The sequence below is a fragment of the Pleurodeles waltl genome, chromosome 8, assembly GCF_031143425.1.
Source record: "Pleurodeles waltl isolate 20211129_DDA chromosome 8, aPleWal1.hap1.20221129, whole genome shotgun sequence".
In the NCBI taxonomy this organism is placed as follows: Eukaryota; Metazoa; Chordata; class Amphibia; order Caudata; family Salamandridae; genus Pleurodeles; species Pleurodeles waltl.
This window is the reverse complement of record NC_090447.1, coordinates 871108371-871129699: the sequence shown is the minus strand read 5'-3', so window position 1 is coordinate 871129699 and position 21329 is coordinate 871108371. Positions and strand designations below refer to the sequence as shown.

The 21329-nt window shown below is 47.2% G+C and overlaps 1 protein-coding gene across 7 annotated transcripts in view; it reads right to left on the bottom strand.

The window, feature by feature from the left end:
- SHROOM2 (shroom family member 2) overlaps positions 1-21329 on the bottom strand; it is a 675938-nt gene that overhangs the window by 215845 nt on the left and 438764 nt on the right. For all 7 annotated transcript variants that reach the window (XM_069205145.1, XM_069205146.1, XM_069205152.1 and 4 more), the window contains one exon: positions 4561-7231. In XM_069205145.1, the coding sequence (XP_069061246.1) occupies positions 4561-7231 (2671 nt within the window). The remainder of the gene's footprint in view (positions 1-4560; positions 7232-21329) is intronic.

The window sequence follows — 21329 nt, the reverse complement described above, 5'->3', positions numbered from 1 at the left end:
TCAAGTTGGATTATGGGAACACCTTCTACGCCGGGATCACCAAGCAACTTACTAGAAGACTACAAACCATCCAGAACTCAGCGGCTACATCAACCTCTCAATCAATAAATAAATCAATCAATCATTCAGTACTTGTAGAGCGCTGCCTGTCACCCATGAAGGTATCCAGGTGCTGGGTTGCTTTGCTAATTCGAACAGCCAGGTCTTGAGTTTCTTCCTCAAGTCAGAAAGCGAGGGTGATGTTCGGAGGTGGAGAGGGAAGGCGTTCCTGGACTTGGAAGCAAGGAGGGATAAGGAGCGGCCTCCACTGAGGCTCCAGCAGATGGGCATGTCTCTGCAAGGGCCAGGGAGGTGGATCAAAGGTTTCTGGATGGCTGGTGCAAGTTTAGGCAGTGGTTCATGTATGCTGGTCCTTGGTTGTGGAGGGCTTTGTAAGCGTGTGTCAGTAGTTTAAATTTATACCATTTCTGGAAGGGTAGCCAGGTGCTCAGTAGTGGGGGGGCATTTGGGCAGGTTGGGCATCAGTTTGGCCACTGAGTTCTGAATCATCTGGAGCCTTCTCATGAGTTCAGTGGCGGTTCCCACGTACAGTGCGTTGCCATAGTCCAGGTGGATGGTGATTAGGGCCTGTGTGACGTTTTTTTCTCATGCTTATGGGGAACCATTTGAAGATTCTTCGAAGCATGCAGAGAGCGTGGAAGCAGGCAGAGGAAATTGAGATGATCTGCCATTTCATGGTGATACTGCTGTCCAGGATGATGCCGAGGCTGCGGACATGTTCTTTTGGTGCTGAGGTGGGTACGAGTTCACCGGGCCACCAGGTGTCATTCCAGAGGGAGGCATGCTTGCCAAAGATCAGCATTTAAGTTTTGTCCATGTTAAGCTTCTGACAGTTGTCCTTCATCCAGGCTGTGACGTTCTTCATGCAGTTGTGGAAACTGGTCTTAGTGGTGGCGGGGTCTGCTGAAAGAGAAAGGATGAGCAGGGTGTTGTTGCCATAGGATAAGATGTTGATATCATGGGGTCCGACAATGTCGGCTAGAAATGTCATGTAGGTGTTGAAAAAGGTGGGGCTGAGGGATGAGCCTTGAGAGACGTCGCAGATGGTGCTCATGGGTTCCGAAGTGAAAGGGGGTAGGTGGATTTTCTGCATGCATCCTGTGAAGAATGATGCAATCCATCTGAGTGCATTCTGATCTTGTGCAGTCTCTTGATGAGTGTGTGGTGGGAAACAGTGTTGAAGGCTGTGGAGAGGTAGAGAAGGATCAGGGTGGCCAATGCTCCGTCAAGTAGGGTGTGGATGTCGTCTGTGGCAGCAATCAGGGCAGTCCTGGTGCTGTGGTCGGCTCAGAAACCAGATTGGGAGGCGTCTAAGAGGTTATTTTTCTCGAGGTGTTCGGTGAGCTTCAGGTTGATGGCCTTCTCTAGGACTGTGGCAGGGAACAGGAGCAGCGAGATGGGGCTGTAATTTTGGAGTTTGCTGTGGATTTCTTGAGGTAGGGTTTGACCTCTGCGTGTTTCCATGCATTGGGAAAGGTGGCTGTGGCGATGGACGTGCTGAGGATGGTGGTGAGTTGGTGGCTGATCTCGCTGTTTCCTAGGTTGAAGAAGCGGTCGTGGCAGGGGTTAGTGGGTGCTCCAGTGTAGAGGGAGTTCATGGTGGCTGTGGTGTACAAGTTGCTGTTCCATGCAGTGAGATGTTGGTTGGGGGAGGTTTCAGCTGAAGTGAGGAGGCTAAGGAGGTCAGTGGGATGAGGCTCGAAGTTCCTGTAAATGGTGGATATCTTGTTTTGGAAGTGATTTGCTAGCTTCGCAGAGTTCTTGTGAGGGAGAGATCGTATTCTCTGTGGCTGTTGGGCGGGAGAACTTTCTAAGGATGGTGAAGAGTTAGTTGGTGTGTTTGGCACTAGCCTCGATGCTGTGTGCAAGGGCATACTTTTTCACATTTTGAGTCATTGGCAGTATTTGTTGAGGGATATCTTGAAGGTGGCTCAGTCTGTATAGTCTTTGCTGATGCATCATCTTCTCTCCAGTTGTTTGCAGATGCGTTTAACTGTGCTGGGTTCTGGTGAATATCAGCTGGCTTGTTTGGTGGATCCGTGGGTTTTGGCTGGTTTGATGGGGGCAACTCGGTTGGTGGCACTTGTGATCCAGGTGTTACTGACTGCCTGTTTCATGTTGGTTTCAGTGTTGGGCTGGATGGTGTTGAGGGCGTCTGTTCACTGGGTCTGTCTCACTTTGCCCCAGCAGCGGAAGGAGGTACTGGGAGGTGTGGGGTGGTCGAGATGGTCCTGTGATGGGGAAGTGTACGATGGAGCAGTCGGTTAGGTAAGTTTCATGGTATGGCTGAATTTGACTCTGTTGCCAGATGTGAAGATAGAATCCAGTGTGAGTCCTGCACTGTGTGTGGGGCCTGTAACCAACAGGGTGAGATCGATGTTGTCCTGTTGTTCCAAAGGTTGGTGGAATTCATGTCTGTGGGGTTGTCCAGGTGGAAGTTGAGGTCTCTAAAGAAGATGTGGTGCTTGGATTCGATGGCAATTGCGGCAATGAAGTATGTGATGGTTTTGCAAAGGATGGTGCTTGGTCCTGGTGGTCTGTATGCGAAGGTGCCTCTGATGGCCATTTGACTTTGTGGTGGAGTTGGAAATTCAGGTGTTCCAGGATCGGTGTGGTGTCATCTTCGGTGGTGGTGCAGCACATTGTTTGTGGCTGATGGCAACCCCACCTCTGTATTTGTTGGTTCGGTCCTGGTATGTCCTCTTGCAGGCGATGGGCATCGGGGTGGAGGAGTTGTTGAGCCAGGTCTCTCTCTGTGATGAAGGTTTTGTTGGGGGTAAGGGTGGAGATGGTGTCCCAGACTTTGGTGGCAGGTTTGCAGAGTGATCTGGCATTGATCAGGTGGCATCAGAGAGGTTCTGGGGTGGTGTCAGCTGGTGGGGTGGACATGGCTCTTGATTCTATGAATATGGGTGGTCCTAGGGTGCAGGTGGAGAGACAGCAGTGGCAGGTGAACGGCCCTCCTTTTGAAACGACGGAATGCAAGGCAGTAGTTATTGCAGCGCCTGGGGTCCAAGGCTTGGAAATCTGCAGTGGAGTACTTGTGAGTGTCCGGAGGGTCAGGGTTCCTGGGGCTTGGCGCAGACCATCTGCGGACGGGCTTGTCTTTCTCGCAGCTGTGCTGCAGCCTCCATTAAGTAGCTCCTGGGAAGCACGCTGGGGAGGTGGGCGGCCAGAAGCAGGCGGTGAGAAAACCGGAGTAAACAGCTCCAAAGTGCCAAGGGATGGCAGGAGCCCAAAACTAAAAAGAAATGCAGCAGAATAAATTAAGAATGAGCAGAAGCCCACTGACTCAGCAGGCTGCCTAGGACTGCCCGGCAGGGGGTAGGAACAACCTTAGCACCAGTGCAGATGAAGGGGCACTGACTGCAGTGAGGGAGGGAGCTGGGGAGGGCCTGCTCAGAACTCCCACATAGAACTTGCATCACAACACAGCACAGCACACCACAGGAAGATCCAGTGGGTCCTGATACACAAACATGCTAATTCCAAGTTTCTCACACACAAATTCAAGGCACTACATAACTTAGGACCCACCTACCTAAACAGTCACATCTTTTTCCATCAAGCCACCTCCGCTCCACAGGACTCCTACTCACACTCACCCCCCTCATAGGAGAACCAGATCACAAGGACAGTCATTCTCTTACATTATTCCTAAAGTGTGGTAAGGCATCTCACTCCACATCAGAGCTTCCTCCTCGCTTCTTGAATTCCACAAGAAGCTGAAGAATTGGCTTTTCAATTACCCAGCCTAGCACAGGTGAGGCACACAAACCTGTTCAGAACTGGCATACCCTCACAGATAATAGTGAACTTTACAAATACACATATCATGACTGAGACACAATCATTATGTGTATAAAATCATAGAATGTCTGAACATGGTGGTAATTTGAAGCCTGTGTATTTTGGGAATCAACAAAGGGGCACTAGTTCCAAAAATGTTTCTCCAATAGCAATTTATTGCTTTCACTCTTCAGTATACATGGGTTTCCTGATTCTATTTTGTTTAAAGGAGTCATAGTATGATCTGACTAGGAGTTCAAGAAAATGACTAAGAACAGTGATAAAGAAAGTTAGAATTAAAAGCCAGCATTCCTGCCATAGTGTGTTACACTTTAGTGTGTTTCGGTGTGCTGCTACTGGTATGTGAGTGAGTTGATGGCGGTGTTTGGGTATTAGTATGCATGTGCAATGAGCTGTCTAATTTTCAAAACATATCTTGAATTTACCAAACTAAAATTCTGCACTTTTGGGGTAAGCTCTCCACTGAGTGGCAAATACAAAGTACATGGAAGCAAAAACAGATTTCTAAGTGTTGTTTTGTAATGCAACTGTTGCACAGCAAAATGTAACGTTTCAACACGTCCAAATTACTTTAGACTGCAGAGGTCTCTCAAGATGTTTGATGTCTCTTTTTTCTCTGATAGAGCACACAAATTGCAACAGTGTCTGAAATGCAGTCACTAACCAGTATAAATCAAAACAGAACCCTACCTGTGCATAGAAATCTGTGGTTGGAGAAGATCTAGACCTCTCATGAATGTACGGTTGTTTCTCCACTTGTTCAAGACCTACATCAAGAATGTTGTCAGCTGAGTGATATCTGCCAGAGTTCCTTCTTTCCAAAGGTTTCCTCTGCTCTTTCCAAGATGCCTGATATTCTGCAAAAGTTCCCAGTCTTTCAGGTTGCTCAGGATTTCTTGTCTTGCGAATAAAGTCTTGTTTATCACTAGATATTTTATTATTTGGCCTCTCATGAGCATCAAGGACACTTTCAAATCCAAGTGAGGCTGCCCTAGCCCTTTTGTCATGCCATAACCTCTCACCTTCATGTAAAGAAGCTTTCCTAGGAGGAACTTCAGGCTGTTCCTCAAGCTGACTAGTCAGAGTAGGTTTCTGTGGTGGTTTGTTTTGTGCAGGCTTGCTGGTCTCCTCAAAGAACTTCCATCTATCAGCAAAGGAGCCTAGTGCTTCCTGAGATGGATTTGAACGATCTCGACTGTGATGATGGCGGTGAACTACTGAGACGCCTACTTCATTCATTTTTTCTGGCTCTGAATAGGATCTCAGTTTTTGTTCTGCAGTAAAACGTTTCCTGCCTCCTATACGTGAAACCTGCTGAGAACCAATACCACCTTGGTTTTGTTTCATTTCTGTAGGCGTATCTTCAGGAGTGAGAACTGATACAGAGAAGCTGTGGCTCTGCCCTCTAAACTCTGAAGATGCTGGGAAATGATCTAAAGGTAAAGGCTCCAAATCTCTCCTTTTGAAAGAAGTTGCCTGGAGGACTCTTGCTTGAGCTTCCTTTAAGTGATCCTTATAACTGCCTGTGAATGTTTTGTCACAAGGTGCAACAACGTTTTGGGGCAACTCTGGCTTCCAATTTTCAGGATACTCTTCTGATTCACTTGACTCTGTCAAGGCAGCTGTACTTTTGCTCTTCTGAAGGCGGGCACGCCGCATTTGGATTTCATTTCGCAGAGTTGTTGCAAAACGATCATTCCTGCGTGTTTGCTTGAGCAATAAAGAGTCAATGATTGTGTCACTGTCACCAACAGTTTCTGGGCAGCTGTCAGATCGAGTTTTGTTTTCCTGAGACAAAGAATGTAACATTGGAGTTTTCTGGGGTGAGATCTTATTTTCTTCAATACCCCAACCTAAGTCTGTGTGAGGAGGAGCTCCATGATCAGCTGGAGAGACTGAGAATTTTACATTTTCCTGCTGTGAACAGGGGTGGTTGTTATGAATTTCCTTCACCATGCCCTCACAACCTTTCCTGTGATCCAACCTTTCAGTACAGCTGGGTATTTGAAAATGCTCTCCTGCAGCAGATATACCCGAGTATCCCTCTGCCCTGTTCAGGCTGTTTGTCCCGTGGGATTCGACTGAAGCATTGTCATGTTGCTGAGGTAGGGGGTATTTTGGTTTCTCTACAAATGCAAGGGTATCAGAATTATTGTGTAGCACAGTGGTTTGGGCAGCATTTGCCCCAGTCTTCCTGCTTTCATTTTTTAATTGAGATGACTGAGATGGTCCCTGAGGTGTTTGTTTTGTGGTCACACTGTAGTAGCGATTCTGTCCAGCATTCTCCATCTTCTGTTCAGCAGCAATGTTAGCAGAGATTGAAGGGCTGGGTTTTCGAACTTGTGGATTGTAAAATAAGTGATCAGTGGTCTGCTCTTTCACATTGGTGTACACATTATTGTGCTGTAGTGGTTGATGTTTTGGTGAACCTGACAATCTGACATTGTGGAAAAAAGTGCTTTCATCACTGTACTGACGCTGGTGATGGTAATTGAGGGGGGGCTGCGCAACCCTAACATCAGTACTAGACAAAGATGACTGCAGTCTGTTAGTGTTCAATATGTTATTGTTGTACTTATCACCTGGGGTGGCTGGGCCATGGTCAGAGTTGACCTCATACCTACAGGTGGAATTAATGTTTTTTCTCACATCTGCTGCCCCATGGTCATTTACTCTTCCAAGTCTTTGAGGATAATCAGAGGCTTCAGACTTTAATTCACCCCCCCTTGGCCTATTTATATGTGTAAAGTGCTGTGTGCTTGTGCCTTCTGCATATGAGGAGCTATTAGTCTTCTCATGAACTTTTGTAACAGCAAAGCTGTCACTACGAATCGGAGGCGGTGGTGGTGGGGGGGAAGAGGGTGCCTTTTTCTTTTCAGGAACATACCAAACAGGTCCAAAGTTTGATCTCCCAGAATTTGAAATCCTGGCTTCAGAATGGTCATCTCCTCTGGGGCTCCTACTGTTCTCATACTGAATAGGGGGAGGCATGTACCCCAGTCTGTCTTGGGTACCACTACCCTCATTTAGAAATTGGCCTTCTTTGTTGCCTGCATACTTTGGGGGATCCCACAAGTTTTCATTGTAGAGCATGGTCTCTGTCAAAGCAGCATCAGGTTTGCACAGCATAGGGTCAGGGGTGCTGGAACTTGTAGAAAAGGATCCATAGGCAGAATCCCGCTTGCTTTGGTTGCCTAGATGATCAATACTGTTATTGGATTTAGCAGATGACAGTCTTCCATACTGGTAGCTCTGGGATGGGTGCTCTAAGCTGTCCATACTCCCCTGAGAACTAAAATGGTCCGAAGTTCGCTGTAAACTTGCTTGATCCCATGAGGCTGACAAGTCCTGATTGGAAGAGCTGTAGAAAAAACAAGACACAGTTTTATGGCACAGCAATAAATCACTCACACATTCCAGATACTCTTCAAGAACAACATCTACATGAAAGATTTTTGTGCATTTTCTTTGAAGAGACAACAGACCCATACCAATGACTCTCCAAAAATGATTAATCTAAGCCTTTTTTCTCATCAAGAACTAGGAAATTATTTTTGTTTGAGTTGAAAGGAATAGGAGATATACTGCATACACATTCGTGTTAAACACTAGAAAAACTTCTAAAAGTTAATGCCCACAAGGAAATATGATACAATACTTGGTGCATTGATCTCGATTTAGCAGAAATTTTAGCATTGCACCTCATGTGACAGTGATCATCTATGCATGATAGTTTACCTTTTGCGTTAATCAAAGTATTGCTAGATTAATTGTAAAGTGGTGCACTGAAATCCATGTTAATGTGAATTAACTCTAGGTCAGGAGTTGAAACCCTTGTGGTATGGCTTCTAATTCTATGTTTGAAGAATTTCTTGGCTTCTATCTTATAGTTCATGATGTTAACTAACATACTGTATTCAAACAATATTAGATTTCAAGGGAAAAAGTATTTTAAAAGTAACATGCAAACGTAGAGAATGCAGTAATACATTTAAGTTACATGTAAGGGTTAACTGAGTCTTTTCGTTTTAAATCTATTGTAACAGGAGTACGTTTTTTCAATTATTAATAATGAATTTAAGGTTTGGAGATGCAAAATGTAGATTAAATGCATAAATGAATGTGCTGTTTCAATTCACTTGCATTAGCCTAAGGCCTGCAAGGCCCTGCTTCGTGACTGTACAGAAAATGTTTAGTCATTCTTGCTAATGTGAACTTTCTTTCAGATACCATTCTTATGAGAAAGCTAGCTTGGAAATAGATATTCTATTGCCTTATGCATAGCAGGCTTATGAGCTGAACCCTGAAAACTGAACATTAAAAAATTGTAGAATAAATAGGTATACACAAAGTTTTAAATTATGGAAAAGTACAGATGGAACCCATTCACATGAAGAGCCTGAGAATTTTCACTGATGTTGTAGTCAGAATCAAATGACTGTTTGCCATTGGACGTTTCACCTTTTGCGTCATATGGAGTGATGGATGGACAAATCACCTTGCGCTATGAAGTATGATATGCCGTTCCCCAGATGGATTTACAGCACTCTCGTCACTTTCCCCAGAAGAGAATACTTTTCCATTCTTTGCTGCTTGCTGAACTAGTTGTACTCTGGAAGGTATAGCCCTCTCTACCCCATGCCCCTTTCAAATGAGAAAGATTTTTGTTTCCCGACCAAAGAAGATTCTTGACCGAGCTTTTCAACTACTTTTTGTCAACTTTAATTAGTCTCTTGAGTCTTCAGATTTCCTTTTTTCAAAATTCTTTTGTCTTTTTTGTACTTTTTGCCCGCACATGCTTGTCCCAGCACATGCTAAATGGATTTGCTAATTTGTAGGTTTTTTCTCTTTGCCCAGGTTACTAGAGAATGCAGGTATAGAAGAAGCTAAATGACTAATAGGATTAGGCAGCACGTTTCATCCTTTTCAGATTTTTATATTGCTCTTATGTGTTGTTGTCATTGAGAGTTTAGTGTTTTTAATGTCAGTTCGTCTAAACTTCTTTAGGAGGCTTAGCCCGTAATGATTGTGTATCTTTATAGTTTTGTTTTGAGAATCATCTATGTAACTCTGAAAATTAATTTGTAATAAAGCCCTTTGAACTTAGTTTCACCTTAGAGTATCATTTGTGTGGCTCAATGGGTTATACTGTAAATTGAAACTGATTTGCTGAGTCTCCACACCCTTACATGATGGGTGAAAAGATCCACTGACCTCGTTCTAGCGTAGACCCTGTGAAGGAGAATACACTGCAGCAGATCTGGTAGCAGAGGATGGTTTCTCCCACAAGGGGGTGAGACACCATAGATAGTTAGGCATTCTTTTAGGGAGGTAAGCATAGTACCATGCAACCTGCCCATTCAAAATGTGTTTACCCACATTCTGTTCCAATGTCGTTCCTCGCAGAAGTGGACGTGCGAGTACTAATAGGGTTTGTGCTTGCATTGCTTTGGCTTGAAGAGTGCAGTAGAGTACCAAATGTTACCCTAACTCAAACAAATTGTCAGTACTACCTTGTCAGGACAAAGTGTAGGAATGACTACTTCTCGGATGCAGTTGAAATACACTGGCCCAGACGCATTAACAATACTGGTAGCCATTGGTCCGATTGTTCTTTTGTATGATTCAGGCATGTCTGGAAGTAAAATGCATTGATTAAGTGTCCCAAATGTTCCTGATACACCTGTTACTTCCCAAGGGATTTCCACAGTTTGCAGAGATATGTTAATTCAAATGGTTCAGCAATGGGAAGACCAGGTCTCCTCCAAGCCCATTAATTCCTACACAGATTTCAGATCCGACTTCAATGACCAGTCAGACCGAATTTACTCCTCCTGCGAAGTTCCTCGGAGATCCTCAGCCAAATGCTCAAATCAGTGCAGATGATGAATGTCAACTGCAGTACCCTGCTAGGAAGAATACCTTTTAACCCACCAGAAAATATGTCCATAGTGAGCACCCTGAATCAAATGAGTGTGGCCCTGTCCAGAGCAGAAATGTTATAGAGTAATCCTGTGAGCTTGAGAGGTTTCACTGCACAGTAATTAAATAATTGGTTAAATAATTTCAGTCTTGAAGGAGCAACGAGTGTGACAAATTGCAATGCGAGAACAGACGATATATCCGAGAGAGATAGATCTCTGAATATGTCCAGACTGAAATTAAAATTGAATGAAATGATACTGGGAACCTTAAAGAGTGCACAATTAGACACTTACACAGAGGACAAACTTCAGTTCATGTGCAAAGACATTACTCAACCTGCAGGACAGGCTTGGGGTGGAGCTAGCCAGTCAGCAAGATGGCCGGCACTCTGTGAGGCTCCGCTGAGGCAGGGGGCATTTTTGATCATTTCTCCGTTCAGGACGGAGCTGCTTCGGTGACGGTGCAGCAGGGGTGCGCCTGTATTGGTGCTGCCCCGTCTGCGCTTGAAATAGTTGGTGGAGGCGGCGGCATTGTGAAGTAAGGCGGCGGAGGCGGCCTGCCTCGTGGCGCGGCGGGTTGGTGAGCAGCGGGCGCGCACCGCTGGTGTTCGGACTGTGCTGCTCTGGCAGGAGCGCCGCCGCTGCCATTTACCTGGGCGGATATGCCTGCTGTGTCTGTGGGCTTTGCCGGCGCTCAGCAGTGGTTGGGTGCCGCGCGGCCTGGACGTGCGAGTGGCCGCGCGGTGCTGCTCAGTGTGCTGCTGCCCTGTGGGCCTTTTGGGGCTAAGGGCTGGTTGTGTTCGCGGCCGCTGAAGACGCCTCTTTGGCTGACAGATGTGCCTGGGGGCCTATCGGCAGTCGGGTCGGACCGTGGCCCCTGGCTCTCCGGTTCCCTGGTCGGGTGGCCGGGTGATGACTGCGTTGCTGGACGGCTGCTGAGAGGGCCTGAGGCGGAGTAAGGAGTAGGGCTCAGATCTGTGAAGTTGGGCCTTTAGAGACTTTTGGGCCTGGAGGCTGAAGACACTGGCAGAGCGGCGACTCCCTGCTGTGGCTGCCACCAGGCTTCTTGTGTAGAGAGGCCTGCAGTGTGGTCTGGATGTGGCGGCGGTTGGCCTGGTGAGCGACATGAGGTGGTGGAGTGCGACGAGTGCCTGTGCCGGCGGAGCGGCGAGTAGCCGGGCTGCCTGCAGTGGGAGCGGTGAACTGGCTCCACAGGCCGTGAAGCTGTGACCGGCGGATGGTGCCTTAGGGATCTGGCTCCCTGCCCTCGGTGAGGTAGTTTGGTCTAGAGCTGAGCCGATATTGGAGATTGGGCAGCGTTGTCGGTGGCGGAGGGGGCTGGTTGGTGCGGACACTGGTGGAGCCTGTGGTGGTGGACTGGTAGCTGACTTGCGGTGGCCAGTTGATTACGGACATTGGGGGCGTGTGGCTGGTGACGGACTGCCACTTGTGTGATGGGGAAGGCTGAGCAGAAACAAGCGAAGCTCTCCTTTGAAGGGGGCAGGCGGAGAGGGGGAGCATCTACTGCTCTTCCCGAGGAGCTGGTGACGGGAGAGGGGCCTTCGGATGGGTCGGTCAAGGCTATGTTTTTGGATTTGAAGACTAGCCTGGCTGGAATAGATGGGAAGCTGGATCATCTAACGGAGCAGCTTGATCGTATCCGAGCCCGGGTGGATGATCATGATTCCCGCATTGACCAGTTGGAGACGCGCACTTCTGGGCTGGAGGACACGAGCGAGACTAGCGTGACCATTTGCTGCGTATAGAGAGGGTGCTGGAGGTCATCCGGGCTAAAAACAAAGATTTGGCGGCTCGATTGCGTCGTAATAATCTCCGACTGGTTGGTCTTCCGGAGTCCACTGATACGGGCAGAACGGAGGATTTTCTGGAGGGAATGCTTTCTGACCTTTTCCCCGGCCAGCTGTCCCGCCTGCTGGTGGTGGAGAGAGCGCATCGGTCGCTTGGACCCCGGCCCCCTCCTGGGACCCCTCCGTGCCCCTTCATTATTCGGCTTCTGAATTACCGTGATCGGGATGCGATTCTGCGAATGGCTAGGGAGTGCCGGCCGGTAATTTATAATAATACTGAACTGAGTTTTTTTCCGGATTATACCACTGGCGTGCAGGCTGCGTGCAGGGCGTTTTTGCCGGTGAAGCGCTCTCTTGCTCAAACGGATGCTAGGTTCTCCCTCATTTACCCGGCAAAACTGAAAGTGCAGAATGGTGGGACCCTTCAATTTTTTACGGATCCGAAGCTGGAGGCGAAGTTTGCAAAGGCTCTCCCTCGGAAATCTGTAGTGGCGGCCCCAGATGATCATGCTGTGGAGCGTGAGTCCCTAAGTGATCACGATTGACTGCCATGGACATCACCTGCCTATCCGGACATTTGAGTGTGCCGCTTGCATTCGGTTGTGGAATCTTTTCTGTTTTCCGTCCTGATGATGCTCCTTATTGTTGGGCCCCATGTCTGTCCTGGTTAGGACGACGGGTTGGGTGGCTAGCTTCCCGCCTGCTGGATGAGTCCTGTTTCTAGGCTTGGTTGGGTATATGTGCTTCATGGGGGGAAGGCTTCTGACTTGACCCGGTTGGGGGGTCTGTGTGGGTGGTGGTTGGGGGGAGTTTTGGGTTTGTTGTTTCTCTTCAATGCGTTTTGTGGTTGAGCGAGGCTGGCCGGGTTGGGAGAGTGGCAGTACCGCACTTTGGGGGTCATTACGACCTTGGCGGGCAGCGGCCAATGCGGCCGCACTCCCGCGGCCCCCATTACGACATCCCCGCTGGGCCGGCGGGCGCAAACTGAGGCCGCAACATAGGAGCCGGCTCCTAATGGAGCCGGCGGTGTTGCGGCCGTGCGACGGGTGCAGTTGCACCCGTCGCGCTTTTCACTGTCTGCTATGCCCATGCCAGTGGCCCCAGGACACCCCTTACCGCCAGCCTCTTCCTGGCGGTGCAAACCGCCAGAAACAGGCTGGCGGTAGGGGTGTCATAATCCCCAGGACAACGCTGCTTGCAGCTCTGCCCTGGCAGATTATCACCGCCGGGGCTAAAACGGCAGGAAACCGCCGGCCCCGGCGGTGCGACCGCAGCACTTCCGCCGCAGTCGTAATAGGGCAGGAAGCACCGCCAGCCTGTTGGCGGTGCTTCCGTCATTTTAGCCCTGGCGGTCTCGGACCGCCAGGGTCAAAATGACCCCCTTTGTGTTTGGTGCGATGCGAGGATGACATCGGTGGGTGCGACTTTGATCCGTTGTCTCACTTTGAATGTGCAAGGCCTGAATGACGGACGAAAGGTGCGACTTATGTCAGCATATGTAAAGCGGCAGAATGTAGCTATATGCATGTTACAAGAGACGCACTTAGTGGCGGCTACTCTCCATTATTTAAAGGCGGGGTGGGTTGGGGAATGTCACAGCTCTGTTTATTCGCGCTATGCCTGGGGGGTAGCGATTCTAATGCGTAAGGGGCTGCAGTGACGTACTCGTAGGATTATTGTTGACCCTCACAGACGCAATGTTTTACTCAGCGGAACGCTACTGGACAGGCCGTGTCGTCTCATGTCGGAGTATGGACCTAATTCAGATGATCCAGAGTTTTTTTGAGTAAAGTCTGGCAACTGACTGAATCACTGGGGGGAGGTGCGGTGCTTTGGGGGTGGGGGAGGATTTTAATGTGACTCTTGCCCCCATTCTAGATAGGGAGAGCGCAGCTCGGGTACAGCATCCGTCGGCTGCTCGTGTTTTATCTGCGATCATGGAGGATGCGACACTGGTGGACTTGTGGCGGATGAAGCACGACATGGCGAGGGAGGGCACTTGCGTCAACTATGTGCATAGTAGTTGGTTGCGTCTTGACCGCTGGCTGGGTTTGCGGGATGTGGCTCTGTGGAACCGATCCGCTGACCATTTGGCCCGCACGCTGTCGGATCATTCACCGGTTCGATTGGAGCTGGAGGTACCTGGCGGGCCTGCGCTGGCTTTTATGTGGCGGTTGCCTCAGGGGGCGCTCCGGGACGAGATGTTCCACGAGGAGATACGCTGCAAAATTGTTTTATATTTTGAACAAAATGAGGGCACGGTGTGGTCAGCTGGCACTTTGTGGGAGGCTTTCAAGGTGATCGTTCGCGGGCTCTGTATTTCGAAGCAACACGGTTTGTTGTGTGCACTGCGACGTGAGCTGGCTGAGCTAGAGGCACGGATTGTGGAGCTGGAGTCTCATCTGGTGCAGGATTGGTCTGGTGATACGCTGGCAGCTCTTCGGGCTGAGGTATCTTCTTACGAAGAGGCATTTCTGAGGGAGATACACTTCCTAGGGAAGTTTGCGCAGGCACGGCGATACGGAGAGAGCAACTGAGCTGGGCGCACATAGGCGAATTTGCTCCGCAGGCCGTGGGCCAGCAGTTATGTGACTGAAATTAACAATTCAAGAGGGGACTGGGTCGTGGGAACAACTGAAGTCCTAAAGGTATTTACTACATTTTTTCAGGACCTGTACTCGGCTCCTACTTTATTGCCTGAGGAAGTGGTCCAGGGCTACTTTTCGGAGATTAGTCTCCTCTGGGTTGATAGAGCGCACAGGGAATATTTTGATGCTCCTTTTACTGAGCAAGAGGTTAAAGCCGCGATCCGTAGTTTACCTGGCGATAAGGCCCCTGGTTTGGATGGGCTGACCCCAGCGTTCTATAAAGAAAATGCTGATATCTTGGCACCCCATTTGTTGGAGATGTATGCAGAGGCCCTGAGCGATGGGGTCCTTACGGGTTCTCTGCGTGAGGCGCTTATCGTTACGATTCTTAAGCCTGGGAAGGATGCATATAGCTGCGATTCGTATTGCCCGCTCTCTATGATTAACATAGATAACAAAATATTGGCAAAAATGATAGTGGCACGGTTGCAGCCGCTGATGACTAAGTTGGTGTTGCCGGATCAGTCGGAATTTATTCCGGGACGGTCCACAGCATACAATTTACGCACATTATTTGCCGTTGCTGGCTCAGTCGCTGTCGATGACGAGGCTGTGGCGGTGTTTTTAGACGCTATAAAGGCGTTTGATTCACTGGTATGGCAGTATCTGTTCGCACTCCTTGAGAGAGGGGGAATGAGTGTGCGCTTTGTGAATTGGATACGTTTGTTATATTTCCAACCTGTGGCTCGTCTACGGCTGAATGGATGTGTGTCAGAGCCCTTTGTGGTGGAGCGTGGAACCAGACAGGGGTGTCCTCTGTCCCCGTTGATTTTTGCGATAGCAATGAATCCTCTGGCGGCCTTTCTGCGACAGCACCATGGCTCTAGAGGGTTGCCGTTTCGTCAGAGATCACTTCTAATATCTATGTGTGCGGATGACGTTGCGCTGTATGTGCAGGAGCCTGTGAAAAACTTGGACGTGCTGTCAGATGAGATTGTCCGGTTCGGGAGAATCTCTGGAATAACGATAAATTGGTCTAAGTCTGTGGTGTTGCCTCTTTCGTCCGGAACGGTGGCTTGTCGGTCTTGCTATCCTCTTGTTTGGGCGGATGGTCCGGTTAGGTATTTGGGACTTTGGTTAAGTTGCGATGTTGAGACGCTCTGGCTGGCCAATTATGGTAAAGCCATGTCTTGGCTCGAGGATAGAACTGTGGCATGGCGTTCTTTGCCTTTGTCTTTAACTGGACGGATTGCGGTGGCACAGATGCTGATATTGCCCAAATTTGTATACTTGTTTATTAATCTTCCTTTGGTGCTTACGGCTGTTTTTCTGCAGCGGCTCTGTTCTGCGATGGTTTGCCTGGGCTGGGCTGGGGGCCAGCCACGCATCTCATGGGAAAAATTGGTGCTACCGTTTGAGTTGGGTGGACTTGCAGCCCCTGATCTGGAGCTCTAATATCATTGTGTGCAGGCTCACTTTGCGTATTATTGGATTCGGCCGATTCGTTATTTGCTGCACCTTGCCACGGAGAGTGATGCGGTGTGGCTGGACGGGCTTGAGCGAGTGTTTGGGAATCTATTGAGGGCTCGCTCCCACGGTGTGGATACGGTGGCCTGTACCGTTAGGGCCTGGACGGTCCTGCTAAAGCGTTCTGGGGTGTGTGTGCCTTTTGCGCCATCTATGTCCGTGACGGGTGTGGCGGATGAGGCGATGTTACACGATTCGCAGCTGCAGAATTTTCTCCGTACTTCTGACTTGGTATCTTTGGAGGACTGGTTTGCCGATGGGAGGTTGAGGTCCCCCGGGGAACTACTGGGGTATGGGCCTGCTAACGCGCTGCATCACTTGTTTGTGCTGCAGATACGCGCTATGCTACGCGCGCGGTATCCTTGTCTTCCTGAGATTCTGCCGACTTGCCGCACGTTGGAGGTGCTGTGGAGTGTGCAGTCACCGAAGAAGCTTATTACTAAATTGTATGGCTGTATACAGGAGCAGGGGGAGGGCTGGGGCTGGCAGCTAGGGCGAAGTGGGCGGCTGATGAGCGGGAGGACATTTCAGAGGATGTCTGGAGGGCGTGCTGTGCGCATATGAAGGAGCTATCACCCAACTATAGGTTTCACCTTATTCATTTTAAGTTTCTGCACCGCTTGTATTATACCCATCGAAGCCTGTGCGTTATGGGGCTGCGAGCGGAGGACGCCTGCTTAAGATGTCGGGCTCCGGCAGCTGATTTTCTCCATTAAGCGTGGCACCGTGCTGAAGTATATGACTTCTGGAGGAAGGTTTTTCATGTGCTTGCCGAGATGATGGTACTGGAGCTAACTCCGTCTCCTGTTGTGGCGTTGTTGGGTAAGATGAGTGGGGTGCTGTTGACGGTGCGGCGAGTAGTCGGTATGCTCTATCTGTTGGCGAAGCGCTGGGTGGCAATTTGCTGGGGCCGGGGTCGACCTCCTCGAATTTCAGACTGGCTGCAGGATGCTGCGTTTTGCCAGGAGCAACTGACAATTTATTGGGAAATGGTGCCGGAGGGCTCTAGGCCACAAGTATTTGGCGCCCCTCCGATCCTATCTTGCGTCTGTGTCTAAATGAGGAGCTTTTCTGCTGACTGGATATCCTGATACATTGGTTAGGTCCTCGCTTCTGTGTGTTGCTGCTGAGTGAGATGCTTGCTGATTGTGCTGACTGGTTCCTTCCGGCCTCCTCCTTGTTTGTTTTTTCTTTCTGTTGATTGTTTTTTTGGGTTTGCCCCTTGGGCTTGGCGGTCTGCTGAGGCTCGTTCGGATGTAGGCTGTATATACCTGGACGTTTGATATCGCTGATGGACTTTGCCTGTTGAACCTCATGGATGCTTAGAGACATTTGGCACTGTTTGTGCCTGGCGAGACTTTGTGGTTAAATTAAGTTGTCAATGCATTTGTTCCTATAGTGTGTGGGCTGAAGGGGCTACCTTGTTTGTTTGTTGTCTGCTGTTACAATAAATGGATAAATAAATATAATTTTTATTTATTTTTTTAAACCTGCAGGACAGGCTTAAAAAAAGATTAGCTGAAGTAGGCAAGAACAATGACAGAGGTTTCGAGAAATCAAAGCACTTAAAGAGAAGTTACAGATTGGAATTTAGTAATAAGGATATATTGAACATGAGACCTCCTGGAATGAAATTGCAGATTAGAGAATTAAGCGCATACATCCATAAATGGGGTGCAATAGATAAGTGGGAAGGTAGGTGGGCAAAGAAAAGAGGTCAGAAAAAGGCAAAGCCAGATGTGCCTCCAGCAGGAGGAAATCAAGCTGAGGCTAATGTGAAAATGCTTCGCATGAGAGAGATACCAGGTGGACGTTATGTTCATGTACCTTAGAGTTGAACTGATATTTTGTCATTCACAAATGATTACCCTAAACTGAGAGAGAAGCCAGTCGAATGGTATAAGCAGACAGAAAGGTTTGTGAAACTTTTGAAATCCCTGTGGGAAGATTCGAATACGCTGCTCGACAATGTTGTTCCAAGAGACTTGTGGACTGAATGCAAAGTCTTTGCTGATTGGCCAGAAAAAAAAAAACCTCTGAGAGATCCAGTAACAGGTGCACCATCTGAAGAGGTGATGAAAAAGTATTAAAAAGTCACTGGCTTTTTGAAGGAAAAGGTGTCCTCAAAGGATATTAACTGGGTGAAAATTGACATTACGACTCAGGAGACAAAAGAGATGATTCATTCCTATTATGAGAGATCATTGTAGGGGATTAAACAATACAAAGGTACATGAACTGTAGGAGCTAAAATATGGTTCATTTTGTGTCCAGATATATGCAAGGACTGAAACCTGATAAATTGAAATGATTCAACATCATCTGATTTGTTGGCAGAACAAACCAATTGACGAGATCCTGCGGCACACAAAGTACTGCAGTTATGAATTGGAATTGAAGCAGAGGAAATTAAAAGAGAAGGTCATGGTTAGGCAGTTGAAAACTGGACAGAAATCTAGTCAGCATCTGCAGATGGTGGTGAACAATGGTGGTATTTAAGGATTGCAACAGCAAGGACCTAATGTTTTTCAACGTAAAGATAGAGGACGCTGCATTCAGGTACATCAATGCGGAGTTGTTGTTGAGATCCAGACATTGAAAAGAGATCATCTGTGGCATGCCTATAGCAATTTGGGACATTAGAAGGAGTGTCCTCTTAATGTGAATTCTAATGTCTAATCGGGGGCAAAATAGAAATGTGCTGCACCACAAGGTAATAATCAAGTTCAGGGACAGAAAGTTCAAAGACCCAGAGTGCAGAATATAAATGTGCCCCAAGGACAGCAGATACAGATACCACAAGCTTCGATGACTTAGCAGCAGTTAGCTGTGTCCCAGCAGAATCTAAATCAGACTGCCAATGCAGATTCTAATTTGTTGACAACACAGTACCCTTAGAGTAATTCAAGTGATATAGTTTTTTCAGAGATAATTAATTTTTATTGTTCATATGATGAATATTGCATGCTAGGCGCTTCCTTAAAAGTAGATCAGCGAGGTCCATACATAGATGCTGATGTAATGGGGCAGTGTGTATCATCTCTATGTGACACTAGGGCTACACACTCCACTGTCAGAGCAGCAGAGGTACCGAATGTGACCCTTTCAGGAAGGAAAATTCAGGTTGTAGGAGTCACAAATAAACAAATATCCAACCCAGTAACAGAATCTGTCCCAGATTCATTTCAAAATGAGAACCAATTTGTGGTGTGTGATTCAAGTCCTGTAAGTTTACTTGGACATGACCTGTTGTGTAAGCTAAACTGTTTCATTAGCTGAACATCCAGAGGAATCGCAATACAGACAAACAATGAAGAAATACCATTCAAAATTGAGAAACAGTATCTGAGTGCCACATTGTGCCCAATGCTGACATGCACATATTTGCCTGCTGATTTAAAAGACACTGTGTCACCTGAAGTCTGGGATTTTTTCAGGAATAGAGAGAGAACTCATTAAAGCAGTTGAGCCCGTAAAAATAACAGTGAAGCCAAATGCATTGTATCCAAAAATTCCCCATTATAAGATGTCACCTTAGACAATAGAATGAAATTATACCCTTGATAAACTTTCTACTTAAACAGGGAATTCTAAAGGAGATAATGGGAAGTCCATGTAACTCTCTGAATATCGAACTGCGGAAGCCCAATGGAAAATACAGTATCGTCCAGGACCTTAGAAAGGTAAATGAGATAGTCATCCCATGTTGTCCTAAGGTATCAACTCTAGCAGTGATTTTATTACAAATTCCACGTGAAGCAGGATGGTTCACCATCATTGACCTGTGCCAAGCTTTTTTCTCCATACCGATCCATGAGGAGAGCCAGTTTCTCTTTGAGTTTTGGTTTGGCAGTCATGTTTTTGACATAGTGTCACGTTCCACAAGGGCATACTGAGAATCCATTGATTTTTAACCAGACCTTGAAAAAGAATCTGGAGCCACTTAAAATGTCTTATCATTCAGTCTTACTCCAGTATGCTGATGTCCTGCTTGTGATATCAAACATTCAAAAAGCCTGTAGGGGAGATACTATTGTTCTTTTGAATCATTCAGGAGAAAATGTACACAAAGTTTCCCACACAAAATTATAGTATTGTAAGAGAGAAGTTCTGTACATAGCTCACCACACAGAGAAAGGTGCAAGGAAGATGTTGTAAGAAAGAATATCAGCAATTTTGAAAATGAATCCCCCTACCATGCAGAAAGAAGTCAGAATGTTCCTGGAAATGGTTGGCTACTGTCATCAGTGTATTTCCAACTGTTCCCTTTAGGCCAAGCTCTTTCAGGGGCTGACACAAAAAAATGTGACTGGTCCGGTACCACTGGATAACAACTGCAAATGTGCTTTCACATAGCTGAGAGAAAATTTCTGTTGTGCCCAGCTCTTGGAACGCTGATTATAACAAATACTTTTCCTTGTATTGTAGTGATTCTCTCAGTTTTGACTCCTCAGTTGCACATAGGTGCAAACAAGCCAGTTGATTATTTTTCTACAGCTCTTGATTCTTGGTTTTAGCTTTGTCTGGTTGTTTAAAGGCAGCGTCAACAATGAACAGTGCAAAGGCATTGTTTTGGGTCATTCCCTGAATGTTTTTGTACCCCACTCCGTGGAGATACTGTTAACCCGGACCAAGGCACAGTATCTCACCACTGCGCGTTTGACACGCCATGAGCAAGTCATCCTTGCCATTCCAAATATCACATTGAAGAGATGCACTGTACTGAACCTTGCCAGCTTATTGCCTGCCCCTGTTGATAATGTTAATGATTGTATTGATGAAGTTGAGCATGACTGTTTTGATGTTACTGAAATATGCACGAAGCCAATACCTGATATTCAAGAAATTCCCCTAACAGAAAATGGCTATATCATGTTTGTTGATGGCTCTTGTTTAAGAGATAAAGATGGTACACTGAGAGCTGGTTATGCAGTTTGCACAGTCTCATGTGTGATCAAAGCTTCCTGGCTCCAAGGAGTCTTTTCTGCTCCAGTAGCCAAATTAGTTGCTTTTACTAGAGAATGCTGTGTTTATGAACAGCTGAAAGTGACAATTTTTACTGATGGTCAATATGACTTTCATGTCATTCACTGCTTTGGACAGTTATGGTCCGAGAGAGGCTTTATGACCTCTTCTGGATTGCCAATTGGAAATAGGGACAAAGTCTATATAATTTGTTGAATGCATTACAATTTCCTGCAAATATTGCTGTTGTGAAATGTACTGCACACTGAAAGTTCACTGATTATGTATCCTTGCAGACAAAGTGGAAAGATATTGCACCTTAAGCTGCACCTTCTTTAATGGAGACTGGAACAATGAGACAAGACAATATTTCCTATTCACTGCTGTTAATACATGGGAGGAGGTTAAAAGATTGCAGAAAGAAGTGACAGAAGAGGAAGGCTAGACACTGCCATGGGCAGGCTCATATAGGTCGAGATGCGATGAACAGAACTTTTAAACAGACATGGTTTATGCCCAGATTCAGATTGATTGCAGGAGCGGTGTGCCACCAATGTGTCACATGTCAACAGATGAATGTAGGAAAGCAGACAGTAGTCACAATAAGTCACAAAGACAGATCAGTAGGACCCTTTGACAGAATGCAG